The 19,502-nt window shown below is 41.9% G+C and overlaps 2 protein-coding genes across 4 annotated transcripts; one reads left to right on the top strand and one right to left on the bottom strand.

Moving 5' to 3' along the window:
• Nucleotides 1–1,218: 1,218 nt before the first annotated feature.
• LOC124470999 (transmembrane protein 198-like) lies at nt 1,219–13,284 on the top strand. 3 transcript variants are annotated; one of them, XR_006956475.1, is made up of 6 exons: nt 1,219–1,714; nt 9,119–9,418; nt 9,908–10,483; nt 10,763–10,911; nt 11,039–11,610; nt 11,892–13,284. XR_006956475.1 is itself a non-coding variant. In XM_047025278.1 (6 exons), exons 3-6 carry the CDS (start codon nt 9,253–9,255, stop codon nt 11,186–11,188), a joined length of 1,041 nt encoding a protein of 346 aa, XP_046881234.1. In that variant the 5' UTR covers nt 1,227–1,330; nt 1,679–1,714; nt 9,119–9,252; the 3' UTR covers nt 11,189–13,284. The 3 variants fall into 3 exon arrangements, 2 of the variants coding, with proteins under 2 accessions (XP_046881234.1, XP_046881235.1); XM_047025278.1 differs by having other exon boundaries at nt 1,227–1,330; nt 1,679–1,714; nt 11,039–13,284; XM_047025279.1 differs by lacking the exon at nt 1,219–1,714 and adding an exon at nt 7,223–8,694 and having other exon boundaries at nt 11,039–13,284.
• A 76-nt stretch (nt 13,285–13,360) lies between these two features.
• Nucleotides 13,361–18,854, bottom strand: mmp19 (matrix metallopeptidase 19). The gene is made up of 11 exons (XM_047025277.1): nt 18,463–18,854; nt 17,771–17,984; nt 16,864–16,961; nt 16,439–16,527; nt 16,219–16,349; nt 15,785–15,997; nt 15,395–15,640; nt 15,176–15,304; nt 14,906–15,070; nt 14,669–14,796; nt 13,361–14,538 (listed from the first exon to the last, which is right to left on the bottom strand). The coding sequence occupies exons 3-11, from the start codon at nt 16,957–16,959 to the stop codon at nt 14,308–14,310; spliced, it is 1,428 nt and encodes a 475-aa protein (XP_046881233.1). The 5' UTR covers nt 16,960–16,961; nt 17,771–17,984; nt 18,463–18,854; the 3' UTR covers nt 13,361–14,307.
• Nucleotides 18,855–19,502: the final 648 nt, after the last annotated feature.

The following is a 19,502-nucleotide window of genomic DNA, read 5'->3' as shown; positions in this document are numbered from 1 at the left end:
GCAAGTAATATTCCATGCCATCTATGTATTCACAGTTATTTGTTACAGACAAATTGGTCAGAAGATTTGACATTTGGTATGCCTTATTTGTCTAGTAAAGAAAAAAAAGCAGAATTGTTCTATTATGCAACCATATGTGATTTTATTTTGACACCTATCTGATTATTCCAAAATGTGAAAAGAGGGTGGGTTTAGACAACAATGTCTCACAATCAAAGCTAATGGTCGCCCACCTCTTCCAGCTGTGGTGGGGGTGGTCTCCTTATTCCCCACATCTGGACTGCGTTAGCCACTTCCTGTCACCAGCATCCGGTCAGCCCCCTATTCCACAGGCCCAGCAGGGATGGGAAAGGGAGAGACACAGGAGTGCCCTGTGCCTCTATAACACAAAAATAATTCTGTGTGTGTCCCGCTGATTCTTTACACAAGTGATAACTGCAAGAAACTCAATGGAGAAGTTCAGGTCAAGGCAAAAATGACTCCATAGGATGCATAGGAGGATGTTTGGTGGTGCTGTGATTTGTTTTTTGTTCCCAGTCTCCACCTCAGCATAAAAATATGTTTTATGAGGCTGTTCAAAGCTTTGCACCTTAATTAAAAAATAATACCTCATAAAACATGACACACTTCAATTCCTCTTTTTTATTGTTCACCCATATGTGTGCCATGTGTAAAGACCACGGCATTTCTCCTTAACCCTCAGGTCATTGCAGACCATGTCTGGCCATGCTGCCTGTTATGGCTGACAGTGACAAAGTTGCAAGGAAATAAGTGATGAATGAGTTGAACGTGGCTGTAGTGTAGAGGTGATACATACATACATACATGCATACAGGCTGCCTTTTGCATGCTCAACTAGAGCAATGGTGTCAACTTAATTTTGGATAAATTATTAAATTACAATGCAAGCTTATTATCAGGTGAAATAATGTATTTTTTTCATTGACAGTGACTATGAGCAGTCTACCTGAACTTATTTTGCAGTTTTATAACTTCCTTGTGTCTGTCCCATCCATCGCATTTAGTCAACACATTCAAATATAGGCCTACTTTAGTAGTTGTCTTGTGCTGTCTCCAGGGTTTGCCTCACCCGACTGTACCTCCCCTTCCCTTTCCATCCCAAATTTGAATGCAACCGGCAATAACAGATGGTCTGTTGGCGGATGATTTCAAGCCTTTTCAGCTGTTGGCGGGGACGTTGGAGGGGTAGAGAAAGAAGGGGGGGGGGGGGGGGGGGGGGGTTGCTCACAGAAACTTTTCTGTTCAGAATTTTTTAACTCGACAGAAACCCCTCCAGTAACTAAGCTAGGATACGTAGCAGAGACGGAGGGTAGGTGTGAAGGAAGAGGGGTAAAAGAGTGAGCCATTTGGTTGCGGTAACTTTTTCCAGTCGTGACTACAGTAGCTCACCAACTGACAAAATGCCGAGGTTCTCATGAATAAAAACTGACAACCGATAGATTTCCAAATTCAATACAGGCTGTCGGTTGAGGCTGTCGGTTGAGTTAGCATTTGACCACCTAATATTTTTGTATTCCTAATCCGACTTTTGACAGAAAAACAAACATTTAGCCGATATGGTCAATAAGATTTTGCCTTACATCTAAAACCGGTTCTCCCATTGCTCTCTATTTTTTTTGGTTTTGTTTTCCTCACTGTATTTTTATGCCCGATTTAGGATCACGGATTTAGACTACACAGCCGAAGACAATCGGTAAGTAGACTAGTTTAGAATCTTAATTTACATGGTTTAATGCCCAGTAATATCATACTGTACATTGAGTCGTCGCTGTTTACTTTTAGATCTAAGGGCTGAATACAACCGCATACAAATGCGTACGTTTTTAGACAGTTATATGGTAGACAAGGGCCTCCTATAGATGTAGAGTTCGGTTCTGCACCTAAAGGTGTGATTAGGAGCAATTCCTTCAGTCTAAACATTCCATTTACTCCATCGGGGAATCTGTTTGCCATCATTCCTAATCAGGCTCTTCATTTTGATAAATGGGGATTTTGATTATTTGCTTGCAATTTTAAAATCAAAACCTGTTTAACACACAGTCATCGTTGCCTCACGTTGAACCCCCCAAATGCTTGTTGTGCTTATTCCTCTGACAAAGCTGGTAATCCAGCATCAGTAACACACAGATATGTCGCCTAACTGTACAGTCATTACAACTATACATCCTTTTCTTTAAATGAAATAAAGTGTCATGAACATTCACACTTTAAATATTGTTGGCGACTAATGTGCTTTAATTTCCAAGAAAAATTGCCTGAAATGGAATGGTTTATCTTTAACCTGCCATTTATTGTGGCCAAACTTACATGCCCCCATCTTTAAGGAAAAGAGTGTGTGTTTAATGACAAACTGTCATTGCCATATATCTCTTCTCACTACTTTTTCTGTAATCTTTCCCTCTCCATAGTCTCAAACTGAACATAAAGGAGCCTTGGCGTTGTGGCCAAGTGTTTTCGTGGTGGGGGTGTGTCTTCCTTATGGAGGGGTGTAATGATACCCTACATCCCTCTCTGTGGCAGTGGAGTCACAGTCTCTAGTTTCACCCTCTTAACATTTTGCCCCCCCCCCCCCCCCCCCCCCCCCCCTCCCCCCAGAAGGCTGTTTGGTCCAGATGGCTTTGCCTCAACCACCCTGGGAAAACGAAGAGATGGGGCCTTTTTTTAACTGTCACTTTTCAAGTTGCACTGAGGCAGCTTACTTGTCTCCCTTGGTCATCTAATTTACCCGGTACTCTGGCTTGATAAATTGCTTTCTCACCCTGCATCAATGTCCTAACATTGCTTAGGGTCACCCTGCTTGAAGCTGATGTGTCCTGTATCTTTCAAGTTGAAATGTCTAAGTGTAGTTTAGCATCTCTTAATTTGCAGAGAGGATGGGAGTGTTGTTAAGACACAGAGAACTGATGTTGCTGGGCCTGTAACAACTGTGACATCATCACGTCCATGCCATGGTCTATGTTGTTGCCTGCTCTTATATTTCCTTAAATTCACTTAAAGTGTTAGCAACCATAAGCTGATCCGGATGTATTCTCTACTTCAGACTGTCCCAAATTGGGTGCTATACTCTTTTTAGTCCTGTTAAACCTTTTGTAGTTGAATTGAAAACCATAAAGAGAAGTTTGTGTTTACAGTAACACACTGGCAGACAGGGGTAGACATTCACATGACAACACAATTAGTTATGGAATGCTATTTGCTGATGCCACTCAGTAATTGTAGTACGACAGTATGACATTTAAGTCTCACTACAGCAAACTGAATCTTGCTAGGGTCATTTGGTGGTGGTCTATATGTTCCAAACCTTTAGGTAGCTAACTCTTCAAGACAAGATCTGAAAAGAATAAGGCTACCTCTGTTTTAAAGCAAGGGCATACATAATACAGCAATATCCTGCCACAGTGCAATTACTTTATTCAGTCTTCAACCTTTGAAACCCAGATTAGCATTCCAGTTATATCTGGCCACACATCCATGCCTCCTTCAGTTCTTACAGAGTTTCTTAGGGCTGACTGGGATTAACGTTGATTCCTAGCTTATTCAGTTATTCTTATGGACTTTACTCAGAGCGGGAACACATGAGTACGGAATGAGTAAAAGCTGCTGTCATGAGTAATTAAAAGACTGTATGAGATGTGTAGTGTGAGATAAAAGGATAAACCATTGACTCGCACTACTTTCACACTATATAGTGTCCTTCATTAGGCCTTTTTTACTAGGTTATTATTCCTTGAACAGTTCATAGGCCCCCAGTGGTGCTTGTCTCAAGCTTTCAGGAGCTTTGTCAACTTTGGCTTTGTTGAAGCACCATATTTTCATGGGCTGTAATGTTCTGCTTACTGTATTGGCAGTGCAGAGCAATGTATTTATACACTGACCACACAAGGATCTCCCACAAATGATCAACCAAAGACGTCCTGTAAATAGCCTTTGTCTTCAGCCTTTTTGGCTGTTATGGATGCTTTTTGTGGCTAGGTAGATTAACGAGAGTCTTGTCAAGTCTAGGATGGTTGAAAAATCTGGATTTGGGTTGCAGGGAGTCCTGTTGCCTTATTGTAGGCAAAGTAAGTAGAGAAAGTAAAAAGAAAAGAGCTGCTGCTGTGGTTTTGAGGTTCCAGGGATGTACAACCATTTATAGACTAGATAGTATACTGTATGAGTAATGTTGTTATTTAGTCTAAGAGGATGGCCTGATGAGCCAAGAACCCATGGGATATTTTAGGATGGGGAGAGCCCTTTTGGAGTTTGAATTATACACTGGTACCAGACAGACAGACCTTGGGCTAAATAGCTACTCTGGGTTTCTTCAAATGACAGACCTGACCTGGAAGTACCAAACATACAGACACACACTGTGGGGGGTCACATGACTCCCCCCTCGACCTACCATCACCCCCAAACTACAGTATAAGTACTGTATTCACTTCTGTAAATGTTCTCCCAGATTACTTTTCAGACACAGCACACGGTCTCTTTAATGGGATATTTTTCATGTTGTTGTTTTTTAGCAGACATCCAAACATGTCTAGCCTACATCTAGAAAATGTAGGCTACCTAAGTTTATGCTGTCATTTAACATACAGCATGATGTTGTAAACTTGTTCTATACCCTGCACATTAACTTCAATAGTTTGTACTCAGTATGATAAGGTATCAAGTTACTGTCGTGATTTTCTAATTGTAGCAGCCTTTGCCCTTAGCTTCACTCACTAATCAGTTCTACTGGTTCCTCAGTTTATGACAAGTAGGTACTTTCTTCAGCTAATAGTTGTATTTTACAACGGCCCAAACTACCTCTCACGTCTTAATACAGTACTGTCTATACATTGTAACTACATCTATAACAGTCACTTAGTATTATTTCAACCTTTTTGCATTGAAACCCACCATTATCATAAAGATTTTAAATCATACAAGGGCCTCCGCATGTTTATAAATATGGAAAGATGTGCATGGATTGAGATGGTTTTTTAAGTACCTTATGTGCCCTATATATACTGTAATTACATGTGTGTGTGTCATACACATGTGACTGCTTCTTGAAAAGCCTCTCATTGTGTCTGTTCTTTCACTTACTGTCGTTTTTTTTTTCTCTGGCTTTTTTGTAAGCAGCTCAACAATCTCAGTTGAAAGGCTTCTATTGTTTTGGGCTCCTCTCAAAGGCAGGCGTGGAGTGGAAGATCTTTTGGGGGATAGGAACTACTGATAAAAAATATTCAAACTTGCAAGGGTTGTACAGTCTGCCTGGCTGTGTTTTTCTATATTGTAAGTGAATAAGTAAATAAGTAGTATTAGTATTTATCTCTAAGCTGCTTTTCACTGGTCTTCCTCTTGTGAGAGAGAAATGTTTTACAGTTGGTTGATGGCTTGGGGTGGGTAGGATCATAGAGAATCTTTTTTGTACCACCCTGTAGTTTGTTTGACAGTTTAGATGGTGAAAGAAAGAGCCTTAGGTTAAATAGACAACTTGACATAATTTGCATCTTGCCAAGGATGTTGTTAGTATCCACAAGCTGCAGTGGATACTAACAACATTTTCACAAAAAGCAAGAATGTGTTGTATGGTTAATAAGTAGCCTACATAGTCTGTCTGTTGTGCCAGTGTAAAGCCCTCCACCTAAGTTGCAGCCCCTCACCTTCTATACATTCTCCCCTATTTATTATCACTCAGAAGTGTTTATAATTACTCTTTTAGCTCTCTCTTTCCCTTTCTCTGTGTGTCTCTTTCCCCCTCTCTGTGTCTCTTCCTCTCTCTGGGTGTCTCTCTCCCACTCTCTCAGCATTTGGAGTCCAGGATAAAACAGCCAGGACTTTCTTTGGGAGAGCTCTCTGCTCTTCCAAGCCCAGCTGAATGAAGGCTGAAGGCCTTTAGAGGAGGGAGGAAGGAGGGCACAACAAGGCTCGCCAAATAACTGCAGGTCTCCTTTTTGCCTCTTTCACTCTGTGTAACACAGTGTTGTTTGAGTGGAATTGGTTAGACATTTAGAAGACAAGAGTCGGGCAGAGTGAATGGAGGACATTTTAAATTTTTCGCCAGTAAGAGATTAGTTTTACAAATATTTTATCTTCAGTCAGACCATGATCAGGCTTTTCCAGGATGATATGATCTCTTGTGTTATCAGCACTATAATATGCTGTACTCTTCATAAATATTTAAAACAAGATTGATGTAATGACTCAACCATGGTATGTTAATGGTCAAGCGGAACCTTGTCATTATACTGTCTTAGATATGAATGAAAGGGAGAACAGTGTGGTGGGTCCTCACTCAACTGTCAACCTGTCAGATCTTGCTAAGGTGGTGATACTGAACCTAAAACAAGGTGGCCATTATAAAATGTTTTCTTTCTTATTTTTTTATTCTAATTGTTTTTACAACAAATCACAACTAACTGAAAAATGATAATGCTTGTCATTGTGTGTCACATTGGTGTGTCTTTTTGAGCAGTATCGTCAGTGTATTTGTTCCATTTGTTTTATTGAATTCATTTATACAAATAGAACAAATAGAAAGTACAGCTGAACATCAAGGATCAGACATGCAGCTCTAACAGGGCGGTCAGAGTCTATGGGCCGTCTGGAGTAACCAGTTACAGTGCAAAGTAACCAAATCTCAGCTACCTTTGCACAGTGTGGAAATCATATTATCTCAACTATATATAAAATATATATATATATATATATATATATTTCTAAATGATGCTCACTAATTTTCACAAAATACAACATTTCTCTTAAAATGGTCCTTTACTGCAGATCTTTCTTCCATGCGTCAGTTGTTTATGTTTCTTGATTCAAATGTCTGATAGCTATCCTCATGTTGACTATCCAAATCCACATGCACTTCCTGTTCTGCTTCCTGCTCCGAAAGCAGGGCTCACCTCCAAAACAGCACCCTTTACTGCATTTCCTGTTCAGAGTCTATGCTTCCTGTCTATGAGTGAGAAAGGGAGAAGTGAGGTCAAAGGTTGGAAGGGGTTGAAGTTTCCCGCCTATGAGTAAGGAAACTAATATAGAAATTAGCTGTGACGAACTAAGTATTGTGATGTAATTAGAAAAGTTCTCTATGTTAACAGATTAAAGTATCTATTGTCATTTTATATGTTGAATATATTAAATTATGCCTATTTTCTTATGGGATCCTTAAGATGGTGGAACATCTTCCTTTTGAACATCTGCAGGCTTTCTCAATATCTTTCGCTAGTCTGTGAGAAGGCAGTATAGCATTGAGGATCGGATTTATCATGGCTACAGCTGTAAGGGGGGGTTTGGTGCAGTCGATTGGCCATGATGCCAAGATAGGGAGAGACACCTCCTGTGCCAAACAGCCCCTTCAGACAGCTGGGCAAGAAGCTGAGTTCCTGAGTACTCAGCTGCCCCTTGCCTTCATACCAGAGCACCCTTGGAATCCTTGACAGCTCACACCCCCTCCCTTAATTGAACACACCCAAATTAACTATGCAGGGAGTTGTTGACCTGCAAAAAGGAGACCCACAGCAAAGCAGTGTCATCCATCTTGTGATACTCTGAATCCAGTAAAGTAGGAAGGATTACTACCATTTTGACCACCCGCCCCCCCGACACCTCCTTGGTTTTCCCCAGTTTTGTGTGGTGCATCTATTTCTCCCAGCATGCTTTGCTGTGGGTGCCAGTAGAGGTCATGGTTTGGGTCTCAGAGCCTTTGTGCTGCCCCATAATGGTTCCATTCTCCCAGAGAGGCACAGACTCCAGGCCTCTCACACTGGCCACTATTGTGACTCACAGAGGGACAAAGAGAGACAGACACACAGACGTGGGAGTACTGGGGTGTTTGTGTGGGTGCTGCTTGAGGTTCTGAGTACATGAACTTGAATGGGAAACTGATATTGAATTGAAAATTACTTATATATCCGGTCAAAACTGTTGATCAGATTTCTTTTTTGTCACCAAGGTTTTTTCTAGGATTTATGTCTGTGTTTTGGGAACTATTTTTGGGAAACTGTAAGAAATATTTTTTTTGGTATATTGCACCTTGCAAAAAGAAACACATGAGTGGTAGTTTGTTCTTAACAGTCCTAGTTAAATCAAAATTGTTGCTGCAAATGAAACATAGCAGATATGACTTTCCAGAGGAGACAGAGGCAGACACTAAAGGTCTGAACACAGCAGTGAAAAAGCTCTAGCCTTGCCTTAAGTGAGCCGCTTTCCAAGCGGCCCTCATTCTTTCCATGTCAAGTCATGGGCAGGTCATAATGTATAGCCTGTGTCTGCGAAAGAGGGATGGGGTAGAGAGAGATCGCTGAAATGACGATTAGACAACAAAAAAAGGGTGGGACAGAAAGTTTGGTATTGTGAAGAAGAGAAAGGGATAGAGACTGTGGAATGGTAGACGCAGAGAAAGAGGGAGATGGGAGAGAAGGAGGGAAAATAGACAAGGAAAGAGGGCGGCTGCTGACTGTTTTTCTCCTGAGCTGTAAACGTGAGTTAGCTGTAATCGGATCAGAACTGTGGTGAGATCATAAAAGAAGCCTGCCAGCAGCTCCAGAAAGAGCAGCCCACCCTGAGCCCACCCTTAGTTTCTCTCTCTCTCTCTCTCTCTCTCTCTCTCTCTCTCTCTCTCTCTCTCTCTCTCTCTCTCTCTCTCTCTCTTTCTGACAGAGCAGGGAAGAGGACAAAGTCTGCGGCAACAACACTCTTGTCAGTAACAGCATGTCTGCTCAAATATTAACATAGCATAGTTGGCCTCATTATGTAATTCTCAGTCACATCACTTCTGCTTAAACTCAGAGTGCCGACATGCCACTTGTATTTGCAGCCATGTACACTCATTGTCTACGTATTTGAATCTGATGGTGATCACAGAAACTCTGTATGTGTCCTTTCCAGTATTGTCTGTCCAACAAAGTCACGTGTCTGGTAGCCTCATATGCAGAGAAGTCTCAATTGGCCGTCAGATTTAAACTTCCCTTGAACACTTCTTTGAGGAGTTTGTGTAATGTGGGGGAGTGTGCAAGTACTCAAGTAATTTAGAATTGTATTCTTATAGCATTTGTTATTCACTTCTTATAGCACTTTTATGAACTGAGATTATTTAACCAGTTCTTTCTCTGTCACCTTACAGGCACAATTCTCAGATGGACTTCAGATAACACAGTTGTCATTTGGACTCTGGTAGTAAACTTCAGATTCATCATATCTTTCCTGGTCCACCTCCTTCTCCACCCTCTCCCCCTTGTGGTTTGACACAAGCCCACAATGGCAGACCCATCTGGGCTGGGCCCTAATGGGGCCGGAGCGGGGTCAGAAGCAGGCATGGGTGAAGTGGACGTCTGCACCCTGGAGATTGAGAGGAAGTATGAAGTCATCCCTGCTGTCATCTGCTCCATGTGCTGCCTGTTTGGTATCATCTACTGTTTCTTCGGTAAGGGCGCCAGGTCACCAGCCATACCCCAAAAGACCTTGATGTCAGCAACCAGCCGCAAAAGGAAAACTAAATGCAGCTAGATCATGCACACGTGCACCATGTGTCTGTTCCGGTGTGACAAAATGTCCAAACATATCATTGGTATATCCAAACATAATGTGCTTATGTCTAGGGGCTTTTGATTCTGTCTGTTTAGGTCGGCTAGTTGTCAGTTAGGCTCCATTTAAAGTTTTATTATGGAACTAATTAGTTAAATGAAAAACATCTGGACATTAATATAATGATGGTATTACCCTAATGTTATAGAGTTGCACGCAGTGATCACACTCAGACATCACTCACACCCAGATCAAAAGTATTAGCCAGGGGAGGATTACACAGCCTATTTTCTCACCAGTTACACTATAGTCACCAACCTCTTCCATCTTCTCCCCCTCTGTTCTTTTCCCTCCTCTCGGTTTTGCTCCTCTCCTCACCATTTCCCAGGGTACCGCTGTTTCAAGGCAGTAATGTTCCTGTCAGGCCTGATGTTCGGCTCCGTCATCATCTTCCTGCTGTGCCACAAGGAGCGGGTGCTGGACACCCAGCTGAGTGTGGAAGCGAGTGCAGGCATCGGCCTGGGCATCGGCCTGCTGTGCGGCCTAGTCACCATGCTAGTGAGGAGTGTGGGCCTGTTCATGACCGGCCTTCTGCTGGGCCTCTTACTGGCCCTTGCTGCCTTGCTGGTGGCCCACCAATTCTCCACCCCCACCACAGTGTGGGTGCCCCTGGGCACGCTCCTGGGAACGGGCATGCTGTTCGCTGTGCTGACATTACAGTGGCAGAGGCTTTTCACCGTGCTCTCTACGTCTGTGTTTGGGGCAGCCATCATGACAGTGTGTGCTGACTACTTTGTGGAAATGCTAGCTCTAGCTACACATGTCTATGAATGTCTGCGTTTGGCACCTGCTCCGCTGCTATGCTGGTACAGCTGGGTCATCTTGGGCATTTGGCCGGCGCTCAGCTTCATGGGAGTTCTGGTGCAGTGGAAGCTGACAGCTGAGGGCTTCTCACACACTGAAGGTATGAATAGTATGAATTAAAGGTGTAGATTTACTGTATTTACCTCTTTCTGAGGGGGCAGTCACTGCACTGTGTCACTGCAATGTGTAAATAAGGTGGGCTATGGGGTGTGTGAGAGGACGGTTTACTTAGCAGAGAGACAAAATGAAGGCAATGTTTTGAAAATAAGCTGTCATTTCTCAGGCATCTTATTTTTTTATTGTTTGTGACTGTGGATTGATGGAAGTTAAGGACTTTAACGATTCTTTTTCTACCTCCCTCTCCCTTTCCATTTTCAAGTCATCATTAGCAGGAGGCAAAAAAGAGTCCAGTTAATGCGAATCAGGCAGAAGGATGCCAAGAAGCGTCAGCAGGGTGGGGGGCAGGAGGGCACGTATCGCCGCAAGCCCACTCCAGTGAAACGCTACGCTGGAGACCTACTTGCACCTGTCAGTTTCACACCCTGGCTAATTTACCACTCTTATACGTATTTCTGTCTCGTCTGTAACTTTCAAACTTGTAAATGTAATGTTTTTTAATGATGGCCCCCTCCCCCCCCCCCCCCTTCTCTCACAGAGCTACCTGCAGAGTCTCAGGGATCGACAGATGGGGACAGGCACTTCCCTCAGCAGTATGGGAACAGCAAACCACACCACGATTGATTTTGACTATGAGACAGGCTCCACAGTGCCCCTCACTGCTACAACTCCTGTGATAAGGGTCTGAGGGAGCCTGAGACACAGAACCCTTTTCTCTCCCCCACCAACTTTGATCTCTTGAATCTCTAGACATTATTGCAGCGGTCTCTGCACTTCGAGTGACCATCCATATTAGACAATGTGAGATTCAATAAAATCCAAGACCCCTCTACCGAGCTGAAGAAGAGCCTTTTACAGTATTTGGTCAGCCATAACATCAATGCAGTTTACCTCCAGTGTATCTTATCTGTCATGCTGGATGCTTGGAGGAGTGCAGAACTGAAGTGCATCTACATCTTCCTTCCTGTGTGCTGTTCCTTCAGAGGTGGTGTTGGTGAAAGGAGGTCTCCTCCTGTTTGATGTGTGCTGTAACCACTTTGTCAATAGACTGGCCTCTCCCTGTTTTGTGTCTGCCCTGGCCGGTGGCAGCTCCATGTGAAAAGTCTAAAGGTCAGTTCTGCCAGAGATCAGGAGGGGGGACTTCAAACAGCCCATTTGGTTTTCTTGCACGCAAGTCAGAAGCAGCATTAAAAGAGAATAAGCTATCGTTTTTGAGATGATCAGCTTCCTCTTGTTCTATAATCATTGAATAATGTAGTCAAAAAATGGGACTGGATATGGCCATCAAAAGCAATAGAGTTACCCTCTCACAGAAAATCAATGATTGCAATCTGAGTAATCTGTGCATCAAAGAGTTGAATGACCTTGTGGCATATGCATTCTGTCAACAGTTGTTGACGCCTGTCCTGCACAACAGTTGAAGCTCCCCCAGTGAGTGAAGTGGGATTAAACTAAGGAAAGGACAACCGTGCATACATTTCTCTGCTCTTTGTTGCTCGAGTTGCTGTGTGTGTGCGTGTGTGTGTGTGTGTGTGTGTGTGTGTGTGTGTGTGTGTTTGATAAGTCATGGTATATGTGTTGAAACAATTATCTGTGTTGGCTGTGCCTTTTATTATGAACACATACACTAAATGACCAATAGTATGTGGAAACAGCTTAGTATACAGACACCTGCTTGTTGAACCTCTCATTCCAAAATCATGGGCATTAATATGGAGGTAGTTTCCACTTTTTTTTTTATAACTGCCTTCACTTTTCTGGTAAGGCTTTCCAATAGATGTTGTAACATTGATGCAGGATTTTCTTCCATTCAGCCACAAGGGCATTAGGGATGTTGGGCACATTAAGGATGATTAGACCTGGCTTGAAGATAGTGATAGAATGTATCCCAATGGTATACATTAATGGTGTTTTGATCTGGAATCTGTGCAGTTAATTTAAGTTTTTCTATACCAAGCTTAACAAATAATTTCTGTGTGGACCTTGATTTGTGCATGGGGGCATTATCAAGCTAAGCCTTTCCCAAAAAGTGTCAAGTACAGAATTGTCTGGGATGAAATTTTGAAGCTTAAGCATCATATTTCCACCAGTAAGTGCTCTAGCCTAAAACCATGAAAACAGACCCTAATGCTAATTGGCTTGATAATGCGCCCATGCTGAAAGTGAGGTCCATACAGAGGGGTTTTGTAAAGTTTGATGTCGAAAAACGTATCCATGGTAATGCCCCTGGTTTTGAAATGCCTTACAAGCTCATTTAGGTGTGATGTTCAGGTGTCACATACGTTTAGCCAGTGTACAACTGCTTTTCAGGATTGTTTTGGATGTCTGATTCAGATCTAGTGTGGTATGATGAGAGACTTGAATACAACAGACCCCCTACTAATACACAAAGCCATTCAGTGCCTAAATACAATGAGGTGACATGTTCTGTAGCATTAAATAAGTTAGCTTTTATCATAAATCTACTTGATGGCTTCTGGCCCATTTTGCTGGTGGAACATAATAAACCTTTTGGGACATGTAATACTATTACTTTTGGTCATTTCAGACAAATATTTCTGTGAAGTAGTGTTTTTTTTATTAGTTAATGGGCTATCTTATCTGTGGAGTGCCTGTATTCAGTTATTTATAAAATTAACATGGAAGAGCCATCAAATTAACTAGAGAACAGTTGCCATAATCTCATAGGTTACTTTTTGACTGAAATAATCTTACAGAGGCAGTACCCTCTTGTATTCTCAATATGTAAATAAATGTTGACAGGACATTGAAAAGATAAACAATTAAATCAGTTTAAAACGAATAAAAGAAACATTGAAAAAGCTCTTGAATCATTTTTTGAAGCACATATATGATTTTATTCAACCCATTGGTCACATAGCAACATTAGCTGCCCAACTACCTGAAATCACAGAGGATCTCAAAGGCCATTACAAAGGGTGGGTGGGGGGGATTTTGTTTATTTTAATAGATCAAAGCAACAGTGTTGCTGAGACCAATTAACTGGACAATAGGTATATGCAACCAAATGCCCTTTTCATGTCTGTAATCCACTGTTTTCATGAATTTGCTCTCAATTGTTCATTAGCTGTTCTCATGACATCACATGAAGATTTTGTCCCAAAGGACACAATGGCTTGTTTAAATGGCTTGTATTGTCGCTTTGTATTGCTTTTACTGTCTTATTGAGAAGACAAACTCAAAAGCAAAAGTGCTTGTACTCACACAAAAGCTGTCAATTTCCTAAAAGCATGAATGTGCCATAAGGCTTTCAAAATGTGGACCAATAAGTTTGCCGTTATAAACCAGTTACTAAACCTCAACATACATATACAAAGAATGTACCCAATTTTACAAACATTTGATACTGGATAACACTGGTGAAATCCAAATAGCTGTGAGCAACCATACCCATTCCACATCTGTTAGAGGGAGAAAATGCCTCCCTTGAAGGCCCCCTGAGATCACAACAAGCAACCCCCTCTACAGGCATTATGCATGTAAACTTCAGTTACACACTCTTAGCAACCAAACAGGATTGTGTGTGGGATTTAAGTTTAGATTACTATAAAGTGAGTACAACTAGTTTTACTAGAGAACATTGGTGTTCTCAGAGGTTAACATTAACGGTATGAACACAGTAAGACACTTGCCCATTACAGTCTGTAAATATGTAATATTGAATTCAAATGGCTCTTTGGCAGACCATGGGTCTTATCTGGTTATCAAGCACCCTGCACACTTAATGTGTAAATGTGTCGCTCCCTGAACGTTAAAGTGGTGTCTACTGCCCTCTAGCAATTGTCCCTAGCAACGCATCCAACGCTCCCTCGTGCTGAGTGGGTATCCTCTTTCCACACTCAGTAGGTCATTTACGCGCCAGTATTTGTCTCCCTTAAAGAAGTACAGCTTGCCATTGGTCCAAGTGAAGGCTGCGTCAAGGTTCGGGGACAGCCCAGTGAAGAGCTGGGAAATGGGTTTGGGGTAAACACTGAGGTTACTGTACTTCAGCTCATCCCACTGCCAGTAACCGGATCCCTGTAAAACAGACGACAGGGATGGCACAAAGAGAGTATTGAGTATAAATGAAAATATACTTGACTATGAATGTTAAATGTACACATACTTTGTTTAGAAATACTATTGTGTTTTACATAGGCCTAAATACCTTGAAAAATATTAGCTTCTTATTCTTTTCTAGATACAAAGCAGCATCTATATTTGGAGGGATGCGTTTCACTTGTTTAGGGTACCCGTAGTCCAGGCGGAAACTGGTGTATCTCCACACTTTGTCACCTGGAATAATAGTCCCATAGAGAAGAGCTGTAGTGTGCCAGTTTGATTCACCTAATAACACTGTATTGTGTGGACTATGCATGTGGGAGAGTATTTTACATTATTGTACCTTTTAAAAAGTATGTCTTGTTGGTTCTCTGCGAGTGTACTGCTGCATTTAGGTTCCCAGGAAGTGCCTTCCACAGCGTGTCAATCCTCAGAGGGTCATTGTATCCTGAGTCAGACACTGTCCATACATAGTCACCGCTAAAAGCAAAAGTCTTCTTCCATGGACCTAATATGGCATAGGAGTAAAGAATATTACACTGACCAAGCCAGGCATACTGCATCCAGCTTTATAAGACAGATGGGTAGTAAGAAGTGGCCACAGACAGCTCACCCAGCATGATGGCATCTAGCCTAGCAGTGCAGGGGTTTGGGGTGTCTCCTTCAGCATCAGGCTGGCTCATTGTGGGGGTAGGAACGTAAGCCGATGTGGGGACAGAGGAAGGACTGCTTACACGTTTACCTAAGAAAGACAGAGATGAGACAAAGGGTATAAGTATCCAATGACAACAGGTCAACATGGTCATGCCTGTGGCTCCAGATACCAACTCACCATAGAGAGCTTGAATGCCCTTTACGTCGTCAGGGTGCAGGCGAAAGTTGGCACGGTAACCAGAATAAACTGGACCCATTAGAGCACTGCTGTACTGGGAGTGGCCTAGCCCCAGGGCATGGCCTATCTCATGGGCAGCTACTATACGCAGATTAGTGCCATAGTACCTCCCCTCAGTCCAAAACTCATCTTCATCAAAATGTACAATTCCTGACTCTGGTGATTCTGCATGGGCCAGCACATAACCTGCAGTGTCGGAAGGTATACAAAGTTTAATATTTTGACAAGCCAAGACATGACTTCAGGAACAACCTGTTGGTTGAAGATGTAGTGTCGACCTAATTATAGAGACCAAGAAGAGACATGCATGCATTCAGATGGTACATTCACCTCGTCCATCAAAGGGCACAGCACATGTGGCATCTTTCCTATGGAATGAGATCTTGATGTCAGCCCGTCCATACTCCACCTCTCGGAAGCTCAGGGGAGCCACCTCACTCCAGTATTTGAAAGCAGACCGAATGGCTCTCCTGGTCTCTGTCTTTCCCATGTCTGGAGTGTAGTTATAGATGCGGTAGGTCAGGCTCCTCTTGTGCCAATAACCTGACATTTGAAAATAAGCAAACGCCCACAAAATGAAGAGTTTAGTAATAATTAGAGACTGTAGTAGAGTTTCATAATGTACCTAGGTCTGCAGTATGATTGTAAAATATGACCCCCAGCAAGTCAGGAATCCAAAATTACCACTTGGAGCATTTTATACCCATCTAGGAAAAACTTTGTTAAACTCTGGCATAAGCTATGATCTTTATACGGTGACCAACCCAGCACTCTATATTTGTGGGATCTTTGGCTGAAGGAATCTTCGAGTCCACAGCGTGGTTTCCTCATCACATCTAGAGTTTTCGCATCTACCTTTCCAGTGGTGGGTATATGTGTCACCCTCTGGAACACCCTAAAAAAGATGAAGGATTTGAGCATGGAAATATATAAGATGGATAGACTTCCTTTCCTTAGAATCAGCTACACTCGGAAGATCTTTACCTGAGGGCCTCTCTAATGTCCATAGGTGAAAAGCCCTGGTCCTGTGGGTCAAGAGGAGTATGCAGGTAGCCATACTTCCTAAGGTATTCCTGGTTGATCATTAAAATAGAGATGGAATATAAATACTGTATCTAAATAAAGACCTTTCCTTTTATCTGACCACCACAACAATATGCACTTCTGATCCTTGATCTTCTCTATGTGCACTATTTGTATATCGCTTTGAATCTTGATTGATTTTGCTTTTGCTAAATTCATAAAAATTATAATTAAGTACAATTGCATCCATAACCACAATCAATCAAAGGTGAAATAGAAACACCAATGCACGCTAAGAAAAAACAAAATGAAATATATATATAATTGCTTATACAATGGGTTGCCTACATGAGCCAAACGTTTTATCCATAAGATTATTACCATACCACTGCTTCTGTGAACTCCATTCTCCTATCCATTACCGATGCCATCACGTTAAAAGTAAGTGCTAAAAACACAGTCATCTGCAGCAGGTATTCCATCGCTTGAAAAAAAAGAAAAATGCTGGTCACAAAGCAAAGACGTTAATACAATTTTACTAATACAATTTTTAACGTAGCCTTCTAAGCATTCAAAGTTAGAAAAAATAAAGTTCTATTGTCAGCACCAGTTACAACTTTTTCATGGAGCCAAGCTTTGTTCTGACTCTCTACTTTGGTGTGTTCTGGAGTTTTAACTGAACTGGGGGGTGAGTCAGCCTTGAACCGATGTGATGATACAGCCCAGAGGAATGAACAGCTGCCAAATGAAAACTGGCTGCTTGGCTGAAATAGCACTTTTGTCAACCAACCAGTAAGTAGCCTTAGCCTACTTCCAGGTCTAGGTGTCTATCACACGCAGTTCAGGCCAGGTATAGGTTAGACTGAAGGCTATAATGCTGTTGGTGGTGTCTTTAGACCTCTGTTTGAGAGATAGGTAGGATGATATTTTAAAATTATTCCTGACACTGCTGAATTTTCTGAAGTAACACTTCCAGAACCATCAATGGTTCTTGTGTCAGCAGTTCAGCATTGCCATAGTAACCACACCTGTGACCTGTTGATCTGCAGTAGAATTCTCTACCACTATACACGTCCCGGATGCCATTTGTATGTGATTTGTATGTCACACGCTAGAGCTAAAATATTAGATGTAACATTGTTTTTTTTGTAAGCACATTTCAATCAAACAGTGGAACATTTTTCAACATGATACAACATGTCACTTCTAACCGAACCACAACATAACCTCATACCCAGATGTACTCTGCACTTGTTTACAACCTATATGTTAGAATTCTGTAAATGCGCAGACCTTAAGCAGAAATCTTCAAACCCTGTGTTCAGTTTTGCATCGTCATGTCCTCTTCTTCTTTTCTTCGTTCTTTCCTTTTTTCTTTTCTTTTTTTACAGTTATAGCAAATATGGCCAATTATATCTCTATTCAACTGCACAATATCTGAACACGACAAAAGATATGGGAAGGATTTGTGAAGATAGGATCTAAGGTCATTCCATCTTTAGTTCTCCTAAAAGGGAAAGTACAAATCTATTTAATGTTCAGGTTACATGTTGGATGAAAAGAATATGAGTGTCAGTGGAGATATTGTGTAGAACAGAGAAACTTTCTGCGTCACTGACTCTGAGGGGTGAATACTCATGGGACAGTAATTTTCCATTGACCTGAGTGCTGACTGGCCTTCCAAGAACATCCTTATTCATATCAATAAACCCAAAAGGCTGCATTCAGTGCACTTTTACCACATTAATCAAGGATGTTTGTATCCGGTCTGCGCACCCCCACTCTTCACAACAAAAGTCCCTCCCCCCTCTGAGTCAGAGAGGGGGGAGGAACACAAGATCACATCTGCATGCTGCTGAAAAGTACATTTTTTTATTTTCTAGCTAGCTTTCCTATCAAGAAATACGTCCTAGAACATGATAAAAAGCATTAATGAGACACAGGTAAGAACAAGTACAGTACGGTATGTGGGTCTTTATACTCACTAAAATAATGCAACTGCACTTGTCTTGCTCTCTGCTTTGATCCTGTTTCTTGTATCAGTGGGTGGGAGGAATGTGCACTTTAAGCAGATCTCAGGCTTGACACCCATAGCACCTGTCTGGTTAAACACAGGGTTTCCTATTCCAATAGCACCACTTCATAAAGTTTTTTTTTTTCTCCATTTACTTTTTATTATATTGTGAACTTTGGATTCCTTAGTGAAATGACTAAAACACTGCCTGTCTGTGGTTTTGTCTCTTGCTGACTTTGTCTTTCTTTCAGATCATTATCATTAAATCACCTGCTTTATACTACCATAGTCCACATTATTTATTGTTGTTGACCTGTTATAACCAGCCAGCAAACTACTGCTTGCCCTTCTCTATGCCTTTCACTCCCTTTCTTGTATGACTCCACCCTGTAAGTCTCTTGTTCCCTCCCTCGTGTAGTCCCTGCCAGCTGGAATGTTTCCCCTTCTTTCCAGGAAGCTGTCTGGACCAGTTCACATCCCGTGTCCAACGTCACCACATCTGTGCATCATTGAGTTCAGAGAGCAGAACAAACTTTCAGGTCTTCCCTTTTTACATCGTAAAGTAAACTAGAAAAGTGGTAACAGATGTGTTGTGTGTGTTGAGGGGGGAGGGGGGGCAACACACACCAGATTGTACTAAAAACATAATAAGCCTTTGAATACAATAAAATAAATCATAGCAAAGCAATACACCAAAAAGCACATAACATGTATCTCAGTGTGACAGCAGTTTGTTATCCAAGTAGAACACAACTAATGCTGATTCACTAATCCCAGAAAGTCATGACACATGTACTGTCTCCATGGCAAGACATTTGTAAACACAAAACCTTGACTATCTTTAGGCATTAGTCATTAGACTAATTAGCGATACTAATTGGTCTCCCCCTCAAGTCCATCCGTAAACTCCAACTGGTCCAGAACTCTGCCGCCCGTATCATCACCAGAACCCCCTCCATTAATCACATCACTCCTGTTCTTCAGCAGCTTCACTGGCTCCCGGTCAAAACC

The sequence above is a fragment of the Hypomesus transpacificus genome, chromosome 9 (assembly GCF_021917145.1).
Source record: "Hypomesus transpacificus isolate Combined female chromosome 9, fHypTra1, whole genome shotgun sequence".
Lineage (NCBI taxonomy): Eukaryota > Metazoa > Chordata > Actinopteri > Osmeriformes > Osmeridae > Hypomesus > Hypomesus transpacificus.
The sequence above is the reverse complement of the archived record's forward strand: the minus strand, read 5'-3'. Positions and strand labels throughout refer to the sequence as shown.

Coding starts and splice junctions, on each gene's coding strand:
- LOC124470999 (XM_047025278.1), top strand. CDS start 9,253: ATGGCAGACCCATCTGGGCTGGGCCCTAATGGGGCCGGAGCGGGGTCA. Junction 10,484..10,762: donor GGGCTTCTCACACACTGAAG/GTATGAATAGTA, acceptor TCCATTTTCAAG/TCATCATTAGCAGGAGGCAA. Junction 10,912..11,038: donor CTGGAGACCTACTTGCACCT/GTCAGTTTCACA, acceptor CTTCTCTCACAG/AGCTACCTGCAGAGTCTCAG.
- mmp19 (XM_047025277.1), bottom strand. CDS start 16,959: ATGGAATACCTGCTGCAGATGACTGTGTTTTTAGCACTTACTTTTAAC. Junction 16,528..16,863: donor TGGAGTTCACAGAAGCAGTG/GTATGGTAATAA, acceptor ATGATCAACCAG/GAATACCTTAGGAAGTATGG. Junction 15,305..15,394: donor GGGCATTCAAGCTCTCTATG/GTGAGTTGGTAT, acceptor TGTCTTTCTTAG/GTAAACGTGTAAGCAGTCCT.